This window comes from Pararge aegeria, chromosome 26 (assembly GCF_905163445.1).
Source record: "Pararge aegeria chromosome 26, ilParAegt1.1, whole genome shotgun sequence".
NCBI lineage: Eukaryota > Metazoa > Arthropoda > Insecta > Lepidoptera > Nymphalidae > Pararge > Pararge aegeria.
In genome coordinates this window covers 6,978,402-6,994,831 of record NC_053205.1, presented here as the reverse complement: position 1 = coordinate 6,994,831, position 16,430 = coordinate 6,978,402, and the positions used below count along the sequence as shown (strand labels likewise).

The window sequence follows — 16,430 nt, the reverse complement described above, 5'->3', positions numbered from 1 at the left end:
CATTTCCCCAAAAAGGGTCGTAAATGTAAAATTTTAAAAAAAGAACGGCTTCCAAATTGGAACTGTTTGAAACTGACATTTAGATTTTTGAGGATGGATTCAGAGTATGGAGGGTAGAGGTAAGGAGAGTCATCTGTGTATATGAAAAAGTGTCGTCAAAATGTATTAAATTAGGATGGCGCCACATTTGCATCAGGGTAACTCTTAAAAGAAGCGCCAAATATAAATATTGTTAGAGTAGGCTTGAAAAATAAACAAGGAAGTACGGAGATACAAGGAAGTAAGGTTATATTTACCACAATATTTTGTACAACGTAAGTTGTTGAAATTCTCAATAATTAACTACTTTAGTCGATAATGACATTAAATTTTTTAACTCGGCATACTTCAATTCATCTACGATTGCTACATTCATACCATACCCTGTGCATCCACCAGCGCCATTGTGGAGGATTTTTGAACTGTTATTTAGCGCATACACTGGACACTTTTTCAACTTTTCTCCCATATAAGATGACTCTCCTTACCTCTACCCTCCATAATTCAGAGGTTAAAGAATGGGAAGACATTACCTATTGTTTGTGGCACACGTTGTATCCATAGCAATATGCAGTCTGTGGTATAGAGACTGACATTTGTTGTGGCTTTGGGGGAGTAGCTTTGGAGACTCTGTTTCTGTCTCATTTCTGTAGCTGTTTGGGTTGTGAAATGTGAATTTTGTGGGAGCTTGGGAAGCTGTGAGTTGTGACGGGCTGGAATGGAATGTCGAGATTTCAGTTTAGTACTCAAGCGAAGTTTAAAAAGATGAATTCATATTTAATTCACACAATTATCCCCAGCGGGCATCGCTTGTGGCATTTATTGAAGATTTGATCCTAGAAGAAGTTTGTTTGTGAAGTCCGATATGGCTCTAATAAAGAATAACGGGCCTATAATAGACCCAGCGCTTTGTAGATGCTGCAGGGCTATCAAGAAGTGCAGGCTTCTTACTGCTGAGTATATCTGGATGGAGCAGAAAGAGGTCTACGCCGATATGATAATGGATTGCTTTGGTATACTCGTAAGTTGTCGCTGTTCACCTTTTAGTGCCTTTTTGATTGTCTTGGTGCTGCTACACAGCAATAAAATATTTGTAAACATCTGTTAGTTGTCATAACACTAATATTATTAAGGCAAAAGTTTATAGTAAACATACCCATGTTTTTTAATCCTTCATGCTGGAACTACTGAACCAATTTGACTGAAATTTCGAAAGTAAATACATTACTCACTGGATGAACACACTGGCTACTTTTGACATTGGAAAAATCCAGGTTTCCTGTGCACTATGTGAAAAAAAACTACCTCCAGATTTTATTTAAACTTGGTGCACCTGCTGTGTTACTGCAATTAATAAGTGAATATACCTAATTACGATTAATGAAATACATTTTTAGTAATGACATGTGAACAGCAGTTTAAACAGCTGTGAATTATAAAATTAGTGTAGTAACAAGCTGTACAGTTTTATTTTGTTAGAATTTGTTACATGTTCTGAACATTCGCAACTCTGATTAATAATATTTTAAAATACTAAAAAAATATTTATTACTGACAAAAATGTTAAGAAGAAAATATTTTTGTCCTTAATTAGATTAATTACAGTCAATTTTAGCTGTGAAGTAAGGACCTGGGCTGCTTTATGATCTAACAGCCCTAAGATATGATTAGTTTGATTTTGCACCATTTATATTACAATTTCATAATCATCATTATCAACCTATAAATAAATAAATAATAAATATACTACGACAATGCACACATTGCCATCTAGCCCCAAAGTAAGCGTAGCTTGTGTTATGGGTACTGAGATAGCCGATATATTCATCAGCTATCTCAGTAGTCTCATACAAATAAATACTTATAATATACAGATAAACACCCAGACACTGAAAAACATTAATGTTCATCACACAACACTCTCCAGTTGTGGGAATCGAACCCACAGCCTTGGACTCAGAAAGCAGGGTTGCTGCCCACTGCACCACTCGGCCGTCGGCCGTATGACTGGCTAAAGTCAACATCTCCTGCGGATGCTCCGGTTTCGTATACTACCGAAGATCTGTTTGGTGTGGAGTATAAGGATTGAAGAAATTATAAATTACACCACACAGATTCTCCTGCTTTCAAAAATTGTATCCCCTGACAAGGAATATAATTGCCCACCTGCTAAATCACTGGAACATGGAATAGGAGAAGTTTACCCCCGTTTATTAATCCACATATATTTGGATATTATTTCCACTTGTGCTCTGAGAGTTGATAAAGCTGTGGGAGAAGATAATTTTATATCCTTTTCCCGGGGACAAAACTGTCTCTTGCCCGTGCTCTCTGGCACTCCGCAGTGGATTGATAATAATGCTGATGGCGGAACTACAAAGTATCATGATGGTTCTTTGATCTGGCAGCTCTCGCATGTGGACGATGAAGCCAAGGACAGCGGCGTGTGCGCAACTTGCGTTGTGCGGCTAAGGGACGCGTGCGCCTTCCGCCACCAGGTGCTGCAGTGCGAGGACATGTTCCTAAGCGCTAAACTGGAGGATAAAGATGGTATCAATTGTTTTTTCTTTTTTCTGGATAATATATCTTTATATATATATTTCTTGTGTGCGTGTGTATGTACTGAACTCCTCCTAAACGGCCGGACCGATTTGAATGAATTTTTCGGTATGCGTTTGGGTGGCACCCTGGATGGTTTAGATTCACAAATCAGCCCGACAGATGGCGCTGGGATCCGCTAGTATATATATATATACTAGCTGTTGCCCGCGACTTCGTCTGCGTTTGATTTTGTTTTTTGATGTGGCATTCAATTGGCATTCAAGTATTCAGCATCGCTAAGCCTTAAATGAGGGGTTTGCTGCTGTCCGCTGAGGAGTTCTGTCCTCTATCTCCAACCACATTCATCAGATCTGCACAAAGTTTTGGCAAAATTAAACACATATTATAACCTCTATAGTACAAAAATAATAATTTAAATCGGTTATAATTTGTCGGAGTTATGGTGTAAAGTCGTCAAGCAATTTCATACCCTCCCCCAAAGGAACCAAGCTTAATGTTGGAATAAAAAGTATCCTATATTACTTCTAATACTTCCAAGAATATGTGTACAAAGTTTCATGAGGATCGGTTAAGTAGTTTTTGCGTGAAAGCGTAACAAACAAACTTACATTGACATTTATAATATTAGTAGGGATATATAAATCTTATTTTATTTGTCTATATTAGTTATTAGTACCTAGTACTTAATGTGTGTCGTGTGTAAATTTATATATTGTTTATTGTAAATGCGATTTCCCGTCTCTAATGTATTAATTGTGTACTATAGTTAAGGTTACCTAGCAGAGATCACTTTTAGTGATAAGGTCGCCTTTTGCTTTTAATTTATTTTTTCAAGTATATTTGTAATTTCTCCTTTACTACGCATTAAAGATGTTTAAATAAATAAATAAATAATATTTTATGGACCAAGCAGTTAGCCAACACACCATCGCCGATAAACAGAGCAACAATTCGCAGGGCATGCAACGCTGCAAAGTGTTGCCCTGTATCCATCATTTTTTGATTAAAATAAATATTTTTATTTGGAAAATACGTAATAAATATATTACGGCAATACACACATCGCAATCTTGCCCCGAAGAAAGCGTTAGCTTGTGTTTTGGGTACTAAGATGACTGATGAATAATATACATAAATACTTATAATTTGCATATAAAACACCCAGACACTGAAAATCATTCATGTTTTCGCAAACATTTTCCAGTTGTGGGAGTCGAACCCACGGTCTTGGACATAGAAAGCAGGGCCGCTGCCCACTGCGCCAATCGGCCGTCAAAATAATGGCTGAATGAGAGTTCTTTTTCTTCTTAATTCTATAGTTCTACCAAATTATATATATAATACACACATATAATACATATATATTTTATTCCGTCGTTTTTCCTAACATCTAAGGTTGTCTGGAAGAGATCGCTTTAGTGATAAGACCGCCTTTGCACGCTCTATTTTATATTCTAAGTTTCTTCTGTATATGTTTTTACTTTGTATAACATGTGTGAGTGTGCAATAAAGATTTCAAACAAACAAATTAAACTTAAAACTGTTTTTTTTTCTGTGGAAATTAACGAAATAGATGCTTTTAAAGTCGCCAGTAGGTATTTTTAAATATACGCGTCTCTAAAACGTGTTTCCCTTAAGTTTTTTTTTTATAGTGACAGACAGTGGGAAGTGACTTTGTTCAATACTATGTAAAAACTTGGAACATCGTCGCAAGGTCGCCTTTTTACCATCGAACCGCGAGGCACCGTAAGGATCTGCATCCCTACGTGGTCGATATACCGCGAACGCGTCCGAAGCGCTTCGCATATTCCTTTCTGATCCGCACTACTAGAATCTGGAATGCTATTCCATATTCCATTTTCCCTAGTTCCCACAATTATGAGTACCTTCAAATCAAGAGTGAATAGGCATCATCAAGGCAAGAGGTCGTCTATAAACATGAAAAAAGAAATGTTGCGATTTTGCTTGCCTAGATGAAAAAAGTACATACATAGATAGATAGACGATAGAAGTCTTTATTGCCTAAATTAAAAATGAAAACAAGAAATACCAAAACCAATAAAAATATATATGTATATATCAGTGGCGTGCCGAGGGTTTTGAGTTTGAGCAAGCCCAGTTAAAGCCTAAGTTAAGCCCAGTAAATTTAACTCGTCATGATCTCTAAGTCACCATTCTTGTTGTGCTAAATGACAAACAATATCAACAAATCTTTGAAAAATACTACGATTAAGGTCAGCACGCGAATTATGATAAAGACGTTTCTATGCAATGTTTGCCAAAATTAAAAAGTAATCGTAGAAATCCCAAGTGTTTCTTTGAGTTCTGCTCTCTTTAATTCTTTACCAAAACCAATAAAAATATATATGTATATATATAAGATGTGCAAAGGCGGTCTTATCGCTTTAAGCGATCCCCTCCAGACAACCCTTTATGTTAGAGAATTAGGTTAGGGAAAACGGCATAAAGTATTCACATATCTGTTACTATTTCAGAAGCTAAGAAGGTTGCTGAGATCGAATTGAAAACGGAGCCAAAGGATGACGTCAGCGATCATAACTCTACAGGTCACGAAGAACACAACGAGATTATACCCGTTCAATACACTGCCCCCCCGCCGAAAGGTATAATAATAATATTTCTCTAACCAGGTTGCTCTTTTAATAATTTTAATGAAAATTTGAGATGGTGATAAAAAAAAAAACACCCGGCTAAGTTCGTTGTGGGCTTCTTCTTAGACCAGGACGCGTTTGGAACCCTTGTAGCTTTAGTTTTAAGTTTACGAATGTGCGTACCGCCATCATCTCACTAACGTGTAATTCTTATGTAATGTACGCATCAAAAGTGCCACCTATGGCACCTACTTGAATAAAGATATTTTCGACTTTGACTTTGAATATAAAAACTAGTACAAGTTTTAGTTAGCTACTAATAGGAAAACATAACGTGTGTGCACGCGTTAGAAGTTATACTTCTTTGGCGTAACAGGATAAAAAGCCGCGGCCAGACAGCTTTGAAATCTGGTATACATGTCACCTGTGCTATGAAGAAGGACGTGTACTTTCTATACCGATCAGTGGCGTGCATAGCCCTTGGACCCAGGGTATGCACAAGGTGTTCAGCACAAACATAAAGTAAAATTTAGATTTTAGATATGTCGGTTTATAATCAAATTACTTTACGAAAGTTACATCTTTGATTGATTTAATACTATCGTGTATCTACTGCTCATTGAATAAAAGTACATACCCTGATTTACGTCACAAAATTATAACACACCATTCGGCAGCATTTTCTAAGCACACTGATGATAATATTTTTTTCCAACATATCATGTTTTTAGCGTCTTTATGAAAATTATTAAGATCACAATATCCTTTATCATTCCACACTTTACGTATATTGGACAATAAAACAAAATGAAAGCAAAATAATCGATTGGTGTGCACAAAGCCGCTTAGCCAAGAATAGTTTTCGTAATATTTATTATTAAACATACGTGTTACTTTATCACCTTTTTTTTTGGGATATTTGTGACATTGGTACACACCTTCCTTTGCGAATGATTTCTAATTTTACGATATAGGGATAGAAATTAAAGTTTTCTCTAAGTACTTTTTCCAAGCACACTGAACCCAAACAAAGGCCGCACGAATATGCTGTCATTATAAAATGAATGAATAAACTATAACTTAACCTTAACACATTAAACTATCACTACTCAAACTTTTATAAGTTACTGAATTTATGCACTTGAACCGTTTATTTATCACCAACGCCATAGAGCATTGTTCGAAGGTAAACAATAATGGCGATTGAATATGCCAATGAAAATATTGCAATCGAAATTAGTCAAAATATGTTTTTAATTTTTTTGTAAGTATAGGTTTGAACGCTATTTTACGTTGATATGTAAACAATATTTATTGTTAACTTTCTCACTTTCCAATGATTCCTGAAAAACGTAAACTATTCATTCGTCATAATTAAGACAGCGTTTGATTTCATAACTCATTTTTAAAACGAAAGACTAATTTGATAATATTAGTTTCTTAATTTTGTTAAAAGACACTGTAAAGTATTTACACTTGTTAATGATTTTTTTATTTCCAAAAAAGAATAATGACAGTATACAACAATAACAAACCAAGCAAATCATTTTATTCATAAAAAAATCAAACACGTAATTGATTATCCACTTCCGTAAGCAGTGCTTATAGAAACCTACACTTAGAGAATTTATGAATGAAACTGTTCACACAAGACCGATGCTAATCTTGTAAGTACAAGCGCACGATTATAACATTACACGACACACACTACTAACTTGCACGCACACATCTAGCAGAACGATTCGTTCTTTGGGCGTGATTATTTTATTTGATATTTCTATGCAACAGTAGATGGCGTCATATGTCGAGTGATTAATAATAATTGATTTACCCTGCAATCGATAACATGAGATTTAAATAATAATATAAGTATTTTTACGTGTTTTAAAAGGTAAATGTTTAGCATTTACGGTTAGAAATTAAAATACGAAGTAGAAGATTTTATTTTGTACACTATACCTACGCCTCGCGCGCGCTCGTGCGACAGCGCACGAGCGCGCGCGAGGCGTAGGTATAGCGACAATTGACCTAGAAGTTTGGCCGCTCATTACTAGATGGCGCTTTTATATATTTTTTACTTAGTGTTTTTTTAATTACAAAACTTTAATGGTCCTATCTGAAGGCTCTTTAAGACCCTGAGGGTAGGGTATGCACTGCTTATTTGCATATATGCAATGCACCCCACTGATACCGATCTCTCAAATAGTTCCCGTAATAAGATTGAAAATTGTTAACGAGCGAAGCTGTATACCCAATTCCGAATTCAGAAGCGAGTTACAAATACATAATAAAAATAAAATAGCCTTTATTGCAGAAAACAGATTATGAAATGTCTCTTGTTTCTGTGCGTTTTCTGACGCCATTGAACTCTGTCTCTTGCGACTCTGTCCAACGAGCTCCCAATGTTTTTTGGAACTTGGATGTCATGCTCGCATCTCCGTGGTTGTCATCCTCTTTTTCGTTCACCAGAAATATTAATCTTCTTCTCTCGTCACATTAGCAGATGTCAAACCAAAAGACGAAGAGGAGAAAATACAAATAGAGACAGAAGAAAAAGATATTCCGAAGGAGATGGACCTGGATCACGATGACGTCGACGATATGGACTATCAAGACAACGGGCTCAACGACTACTCCTCGTCAGACTCCGACAAGCCCATCAAGAAGAAGGTCAGGGCGAAGAAGATGAAGACAAAGAGCAGCGGGACGAAGAAGAAGGTTGGCAAGAAGAAAGGCGCTAAGTTAAAAAAGAAGAGCAAAAATAAAGGTTGGTAGAAAATTTTGATTAAGTTATGATAAAAAAGGATACCTACTAAATTTTCTTATTATATATTATACAATCTATCTATCTTGTAATGAGGCCCGCTTCAGCGGGTGCACTTCGACCCTCCAGGATCTTTTGTGCTCGCCCCGTCCTTGTATCCCCTCACCCTAAATAGCTTCAAATATCCACTTTAAGAGTTTGATTGAAGCTTTTAGGTTGGAGGCACAGTAATCCTCTGGTTGTGGATAAGCCACTCCCAAGAGGTCCAACCGCTTTCTAGCCAATCCGTCGCATTCACAAAGTAAATGCTCCATGGACTCGCCGTCCTCGTTGCAGGCCCTACATGTAGGGTCATCAATTATGCCCATTTTGAGCAGCATGGACCCTGTGCCGAAGTGTCCTGTTATGGCCGCTATGGCGTATCTTGCCTGTCTCCTACTCAGTCTAGGATATCTATATTATAAAAAGTGTAAATGAAAACCGTAATAATACTTCACAGGCTTTAGAGGTACATTATGTACTGTCTTTGAGACTTAACTGTGAAATCGGAAACCTAATAGTTTTTGAGTAAATCACTGCCATAGTTTTTACTGTAAGAAATCAGATGCAGCCCTGACATCACATGCAACATCACTTTATTAGATACGAGACCTTTCTGAGTCCAAGGACGCGGGTTCGCCTCCGACATGAATTTTTTTCAGTATCCCAGATACTGATAATATACTACTAACATAAATATTAATATGTATGTTATAAGTATTTATGTATATTATTCATTAATAAATATTCACAGTCATCTTAGTACCCATAACACAAGCTACGCTTAATTTGGGACTAGATGGCGATGTGTGTATTGTCGTAGTATATTTATTTATTTACTATGCGCGTGTTGGTCTTTTATCTTCAATAGGGTTGTCATCGGTAAACAATTAGAATGATTTTAATTCGTTGGTATGAAAAAATATATATATGCTTCTTTTTATTTAATATTTTTACAGAATGATTCCTTATGAAATATTCTTATGTTATTACACACTTGTCAATATTATTGCACGCCTCATAAGCGAAGCGTTGAGGTTGTGCTCTACTCTCGACATTTCAAAAAAAGCAGTTTTCTCGAAACTGAAATTGATTTTTTGTTATTTATATTGCACTTACAGGTTAATTTGAGTACACTAATATCAAGTCAAATAATTTGTCAGGCACATAAAATACATTTCAATAACAATTTTTTTGTTTAACATAGTAAATAATAACATTAAACATAATCTTTTCTGGACGTCCGTGTATGGACGGGTGTATGTGGCATCAAAATTGGTCGAAAAAATGATCGTATCAGAATATTTTTTTTTTAATTATCTAAAGTAACACACGACATAATTTCTTAGTTAATATGAGCGTTCAATTACTGTCGTTAAATTTCCATGTAATTATTCTAGCTAATATTAATTGTAACTTTCAAAGTGCAATCATTATGACATTCCCGTGTCTTGTTTACAAAAAATGAATAATAATTAATATGAAAAAAAAAAATTGTAATGAGCATTGAAAGTTTCAGTTACGAAAATTTCAATTTTATTGTGAAAAAAATGAGATTATGAGGCGTGCACTTTTGGATTTTCCAAATTTTTTCGTAATTCTGTTACACGTTGTATATATTTTAGGACTATTTTAGATTGTTTTTTTTTTTTAATTTGTTTCGCACTCAGTTATCCTCTGGCATAAACTATAATGATGACCTTCTTTATGCGACTCTCGCTCTGAATTGGTGCCAGCTCACGAGTGTCGTGATATGGTGATGCAATTTTTTTTCTTTGTGTATTCTTGTAAAAAATACTCAGGTGTAGTTTTTAAAAATAAATTTTCAATTTAGTATTTCTCTAAAAAGAGCTGTTTCGTTTAGATGTAGTCCTTAAATTTTTTTAAACTCGCGATAATTTGTACATGAAATGTCCGATTGGAATGAATTCACAAGTATTTTACTGCTATAAAAATACCAATGACGTTAAAACTATTTATTTGAATAAGAGTAGATACTGCCATATTTATATAATCCACTTTTGTTTCTAACGGCGATCTAAAAAAAAATTTGAACATGAAATTTTGCTACTTTACATTATTGCAATTTTCTAAAGGGTCTCCAATTTCTTTTAAATAAATTATAGTCTATGTCACTTCGTGATAGTTTACCTTCCTTAGTACGAAGAAATGGTTAAAATCCTATGCCTATTGGGCACAAAGAAGTAAACGAAAAAATCGTTCCTCTTAATATTACTATCGCAAAATAATTAGTAACATTTAGCATGCGCATGATATATGCGAATTTGAGTGCTAATGAATGTGTGTGATATGTGCTAATGAATTAAGCAATGCTGTGTGACATATCCTTATAAATAAACGTATGTATGAGATGCTAAATTCTCCATTAGTTTATAAGTTAGCTCTCCTGCTAGGCCATTCGGATGAATTAAGTTATTAAAGAAAAGTATCTCCATTTGGTGTGTGTATTTATGATGCAGCGTATTATGCCATATATTAAGGCTTAACTCACTAGCGCGCAAATCCGTCTGACAATGCACGGGAATCGCTACTGCTTTGTATATAATAGACGAATTTTCATTTCATACATTTATTTATGACTAGCGGACCCCCGCGACTTCGTCCGCGTATGAGTCAATCGAGAAGCTAAAATATATCTGATGATTGTATATCATCATCATCATCATCATCTCAACCAATTGACGTCCACTGCTGGACATAGATCTTTTGTAGGGAGTTCCACAATGCACGGTCCTGGGCCGCTTGCCTCCAACGGCTCCCAGCTACTCGCCTGATGTCATCTGTCCACCTCGTTTGGGGCCGACCTACGCTGCGTTTACCGGTGCGGGGTCGCCATTCCAGCACCTTAAGACCCCAACGTCCATCGGTTCTCCGAGCTATGTGCCCCGCCCATTACCACTTCAGCTTCGCAACTCGCTGAGCTATGTCGGTAACTCTAGTTCTTCTACGGATCTCCTCATTTCTGATTTGATCACGTAGAGACACTCCTAACATAGCTCTCTCCATCGCCCGCTGAGTGACTCTGAGCCTTCTTATGAGGCCCATAGTTAGCGACTATGTCTCTGATCCGTAAGTCATCACTGGCAACACGCACTGTTCGAAGACTTTAGTCTTCAGGCACTGGGGGATTTTGGACGAGAAGATGTCACGAAGTTTCCCGAACGCTGCCCATCCGAGTTGGATTCGGCGGTTTACCTCTTTCTCGAAATTGGACCTACCTAACTGGATCGTGTGTCCTAGGTATATATACTCGTCTACAATTTCGAGTGCAGAGCTCCCAACAATTATTGGGTGGAGCGGAACATGAGCGTTAGACATAATTTTCGTCTTGCTCATGTTCATACGAAGGCCCACCTGTTGAGAAACTCTGCTGAGGTCATTGAGCATCGCATTAAGGTCTTCCAGAGTCTCTGCCATTATGACTACATCGTCGGCAAACCGAAGTTGAGTGATGTACTCGCCGTTAATGTTGATGCCAAGCCCGTTCCAATCCAGAAGCTTAAAAACGTCCTCCAACGCAGCGGTAAACAGCTTCGGGGAGATAACATCGACATTGACGGCCGATTGGCGCAGTGAGCAGCGACCCTGCTTTCTGAGACCTAGGCCGTGGGTTCGATTCCCACAACTGGAAAATGTTTGTGTGATGAGCATGAATGTTTTTCAGTGTCTGGGTGTTTATATGTATATTCTAAGTATATATGTATGTTATTCATAAAATTATTCATCAGTCATCTTAGTACCTATAACACAAGCTACGCTTACTTTGAGGCTAGATGGCGGTGTGTGTATTGTCGTAGTTTATATATATTATGTATACTCCTTACTGTTTCGTTTCCTGTATGTTATATGTGCAATAATATGTGCAATAATATTGTCGTAATATATTTATTTATTATTTATTTAACATCTCCCTGTCGCACTCCTCGCTGCAGTTGGATCGGTTTCGTAGTCTGGTCCTGTATACGGACTGACATAGTGGCGTTTTTGTACAAACACTTCAAAACTTCGATGTACCGGTAGTCAATTCGGCATCTCTGCAGTGACCTTAACACAGCCCAGGTTTCCACCGAATCAAAGGCTTTCTCATAGTCCACAAACGCTAAGCAAAGTGGCCGGTTATACTCTTGAGTCTTCTGTATAACCTGCCGCAGCGTATGTATGTGGTCTATGGTACTGAAGCCCTTTCGGAAACCGGCTTGTTCAGGAGGCTGGAAGTCGTCGAACCTATTCGCGAGACGATTCGTAATGACTCTTGAGAACAACTTGTAGACATGGCTCAACAGCGAGATAGGTCTGTAGTTCTTCAGCAAGGTATTATCACCTTTTTTGAAGAACAGAACAACCACGCTCCTGTGCCATGCCTCTGGCGTTGTGCCTTGATGAATGACGGAATTGAACAACCGCTGAAGGACTTTAAGTATCGGTTTTCCACCCGCTTTCAGGAGTTCTGCTGTGATTCCGTCATCACCCGGTGCCTTGTTGTTCTTAAGTTGATAGTATATACTACATTATAATAATCGTGGGTAGCTATGTACCTACTGTTATTTTACGTGGTATTTCAGTTGATACATACAAACATACATCCATCCTCAAAACTTTCTCATTTTTATTATTAGTAGGATTACCATCCTTCGATCGCTGTCCCATATGCCTTGCGACTAACAGTTATTTGTGAAGAGTTACGAGTATGTTCTTTATCTCCGACAATATTTATCAGATCCTTATTAAAATAAAACCGTAGATAGTATACACTTCACTTTCAAATAAAAAAAGAATTATTAAAATCGGTTCAAATTTAAAGGAGCTATGAAGTAAAATTGATAAAAAATTTCATCCCATTTCCCGGAGGAAACCTATTGTATATCGGGATAAAAAGTAGCCTATATGTTGACCCGGAATATCAACTACCACCATACCAAGTTTTATTTGAATCCGTTCAGTAGTTTTTACGTGATGCCCGGACGGACAGACGGACAAAAATTAAACAAAAATCTGTTTTGGACTCAGTATCGAATATAAAGCATCGCCCGATCAAAATTTTCTAAATATATTAAAAGTACAGAAATCTTCCAGTTACAGTTTTATTATAAGTATAGATACTGCATACGCCATCGTAAGCGGAAGCGTTGATAGCCCAGTGGCTAAGTTATGTTAAGTCTGCATGCCTGAGATTGGTCCGTAATGTTCTCAAAGGTGTTTGAAGTCCACCAATCCGCACTGGGCCAGCGTGGTGTGTTGTGTGAGGAGACCCGCAGGGTGATTACGTATCTCGCGACAGACGTAAGTCTTGCAATCACTGCTGTCAAACGTCACTTTTGTTTATCTATTGTATGGAAAAGTGACGTTTGACAGCAGTGATTGCTATATTTACGTCTGTCGCATTGCTGTCGAGAGATACGTAATCACCCTGCTGTGCCCTCTAGTGGGCCGGTATTCGGTTGATAATATGATGATATGCCATCTTCTTCACTGGGCCATTTTCCGAATGTAAAAGTCCTTGTCGTATAAAGCATATGTCATACATAATTAGCACTCAAATTCGCATGCGAATTGAATATACTCGGTAACTTTTAATAAGTTTGTATCTATCGTTTAATCATTTATATGCCATGTTACATTCTATTAAATTATATGCTTGTTTCAGAGTCATCAATTGACGAGGATCTAAAAATAAAGAAACCACCTTTAGAAAAGAAAAATACCCACGACCGTGACCTAGATTGCATGTCTGAAGAAAATCTCCTCACCATCATACAATACTCTTATGTGTGTCCGTTTAAGAACAGAAGGAATAACTACTACTGCTTCTACTGTAAAGACTACTATCCTAAACCCGAGGATTTGAGGGAACACACATTATCTCACGACACAAAACCGTTCCAACTTTTAATGGGCTACAAGAAAATGCCTAAACTCGATATAACGAGGATAGATTGTCGGCTGTGTCCAATGAAAATCAATGACCTGGAATTATTCAAGCATCACATAGACAAAGTACACAATAAGAAAATTTACTTCGAAGCCCAGGACAAGATGCTTCTTTACAGATTAACGTGGAACGATTTAGTGTGTGTAATGTGCAGTGGTGTTTACGAAGACTTCAATACATTAAACACACATATGGTCGAGCATTTCAGCAATTATACATGCGATGTATGCGGTTTGTGTTTCCTAGAAAAGCCGAGGTTGGACGCACATCTTAAGAGGCATAAGGACGACGAGAGACACACGTGTGAGGTTTGCGGCAAAGTGTTCAAATCGAACCATTACAAGGATATGCATGTGGATATAGTGCACAAGAAGAAAGCTATAATACGTTGCCCCAGGTGTGACGAGTGTTTTATGTCGTACGCATTAAAAAATAAGCATCTGACCGAGGCGCACGGTCAGAAACGTACATATCCGTGCAATTTGTGTGACAAAGTGTATAACAGACAGAAGACATTAACCGAGCATCAACGCAGGAATCACCAGAAGGTACTGAAGCACCAGTGTGAATATTGCGATCAGAGATTCTATCTACCCTCCAGGTTAAAGGAACACATAGCCACCCATACCGGGGAGAGAAACTTTAGGTGTGAACATTGTGACAAGAGCTATCCGAGGCTCAAGTCTTTACAGTATCACATACGGACCCATACGAATGACAGACGTTACAGATGCCATATATGCGGGCAGGCGTTCATACAGAATGCGAGTTTGAAATCACATATAAAGAGCCATCATCCCGAGTGTGATATTGATGGGTGCTATTTTTGATGCTAATACCTACACCACTGGAGTTGTGAATGTAGATGAATGCTAATCTGATGCGAGGAGTGCCGTGACTTGTTCACATCGCTTCCTGCAACTCAGATGGTAATATTCAATGCCTTAAATACACTGATATGTGATCATAGCATGCTATCTCTTAATATGCTGATTAATTTTACATAATTAGTTTAAATCGGTTGTCGCGCTACTTAACATCTGCGGGATTTCTGCACAACTAAATAGCCCGGCTCAAGAAATTATAAAATCCACTTGACATTAAAAGTTAACTTTTTTTTAGGACTTATTACAGAAATTTAAAAAATTCACAGTTTTCAAAAGTTAATAATGTTCTTATATAGAGCGCTAGCTTTTATCCGCGGCTTCGCTCGCGTTTTAATTTGAAAAACTTTGCCAGGAGGAATAGGACACCGATCATGAGTACAGAACAGTGCACTATTTCAGTACACTTGTGTTAAACAATGTTGTGACCGTGTCTTTCCACAAGAAACGCATTGTTCCGGTATAAAAGTAGCATATGACACTCTCCGGCCAATAAACAATGTCTATGTAAAAAAATCACATAAATCTGTTGCTACTTTATTGATGGACAAACGAATACACTTTCGCATTTATAATATTAGTATGGGTTACATAAGAGATTATTAATGAAAACAAAATTCTATGTATGATACCACTATGAGCATCACGGACAAAGAGTTATTTACTGAATGTTTTTTTTCCCACAAAGTTGTATCCGGTATAGGTCATAAAATGCAATTAAGCATTCATATAACTTAGCAGTTTTGTAATATTATTTGCTACGTTAAATTTCGCATGCTAAATTTCATGTGAAAAATATTTAATTTAAAAATTTCAGCCTTCACTTTGAGACTAAATCACATTTTTTTACTTCGGTTTATACAATATTTCTTTATTTATTATTAGCTGTTGCCCGCGACTTCGTCCGCTTTTGTTTTTGTTTTTCGAAAGACATGTGCCTCATAAAAGTGGCAGCACTTTATGTATTTAGGATAGCTAAGCCTGGTGTAAAATCGTCAAACACTTTCGTCGCCTCTCCCGAGAGAACTGAGCTTAATTTCGAGATAAAAAGCATCCTATATTACTTTTAATACCTTGAGGAATATGTGTACAATGTTTCGTGATGATCGGTTTAGTAGTTTTTGCGTGAAAGTTTAACAAACAAACTTACATTCACATTTATAATATTAAGTAGGGATAACAAGCATTTATTAGACTCGGATGTTGAAACAAAATTATATGCATTTATAAAGGATATATGCCGCTTTGGTTGGCTAGCATGTCCAAAAAAAATTGGTTGTCTGTAAAGTCGGCTTACTGACGATAGTTGAACGTGACAACGTCGTAAGAAAATACTGATGGAATGGTTGCATTTTTCAAAAGAAAATTTTAATTTTATTCTTTGATAGATATTATCGTTGCTATAAACAATTGACGCCACATTCACTTTTCACTGCACGTCATCCTTGCCGAAAACATGTAAATGTATTATTATATAGAAGCTGTCCCCGCGGACGCATCGCTCACTCAAGTAGGAGAGAGACAGATGTCCAACGCGGAGGCCGACTGTGCCTCTTTGTCGCTCGTTCCGCGCTCTCGCT

General features: G+C 37.1%; 1 protein-coding gene across 2 annotated transcripts; it reads left to right on the top strand.

Moving 5' to 3' along the window:
- Positions 1–654: 654 nt before the first annotated feature.
- On the top strand, positions 655–15,593 carry LOC120635397 (zinc finger protein 25-like). 2 transcript variants are annotated; one of them, XM_039906406.1, is made up of 5 exons: positions 655–1,060; positions 2,448–2,589; positions 5,097–5,225; positions 7,717–7,980; positions 13,682–15,593. In XM_039906406.1, exons 1-5 carry the CDS (start codon positions 905–907, stop codon positions 14,794–14,796), a joined length of 1,806 nt encoding a protein of 601 aa, XP_039762340.1. In that variant the 5' UTR covers positions 655–904; the 3' UTR covers positions 14,797–15,593. The 2 variants fall into 2 exon arrangements, with proteins under 2 accessions (XP_039762340.1, XP_039762339.1); XM_039906405.1 differs by having other exon boundaries at positions 7,714–7,980.
- The last annotated feature ends 837 nt before the right edge of the window (positions 15,594–16,430 follow it).

Bases quoted from the DNA above. Each gene is read 5' to 3' on its own strand.
- LOC120635397 (XM_039906405.1), top strand. From the start codon at position 905: ATGGCTCTAATAAAGAATAACGGGCCTATAATAGACCCAGCGCTTTGT. The intron at 1,061-2,447 runs GTAAGTTGTCGC...TTGATCTGGCAG, and splicing joins TGGATTGCTTTGGTATACTC to CTCTCGCATGTGGACGATGA. The intron at 5,226-7,713 runs GTATAATAATAA...TCGTCACATTAG, and splicing joins CACTGCCCCCCCGCCGAAAG to CAGATGTCAAACCAAAAGAC.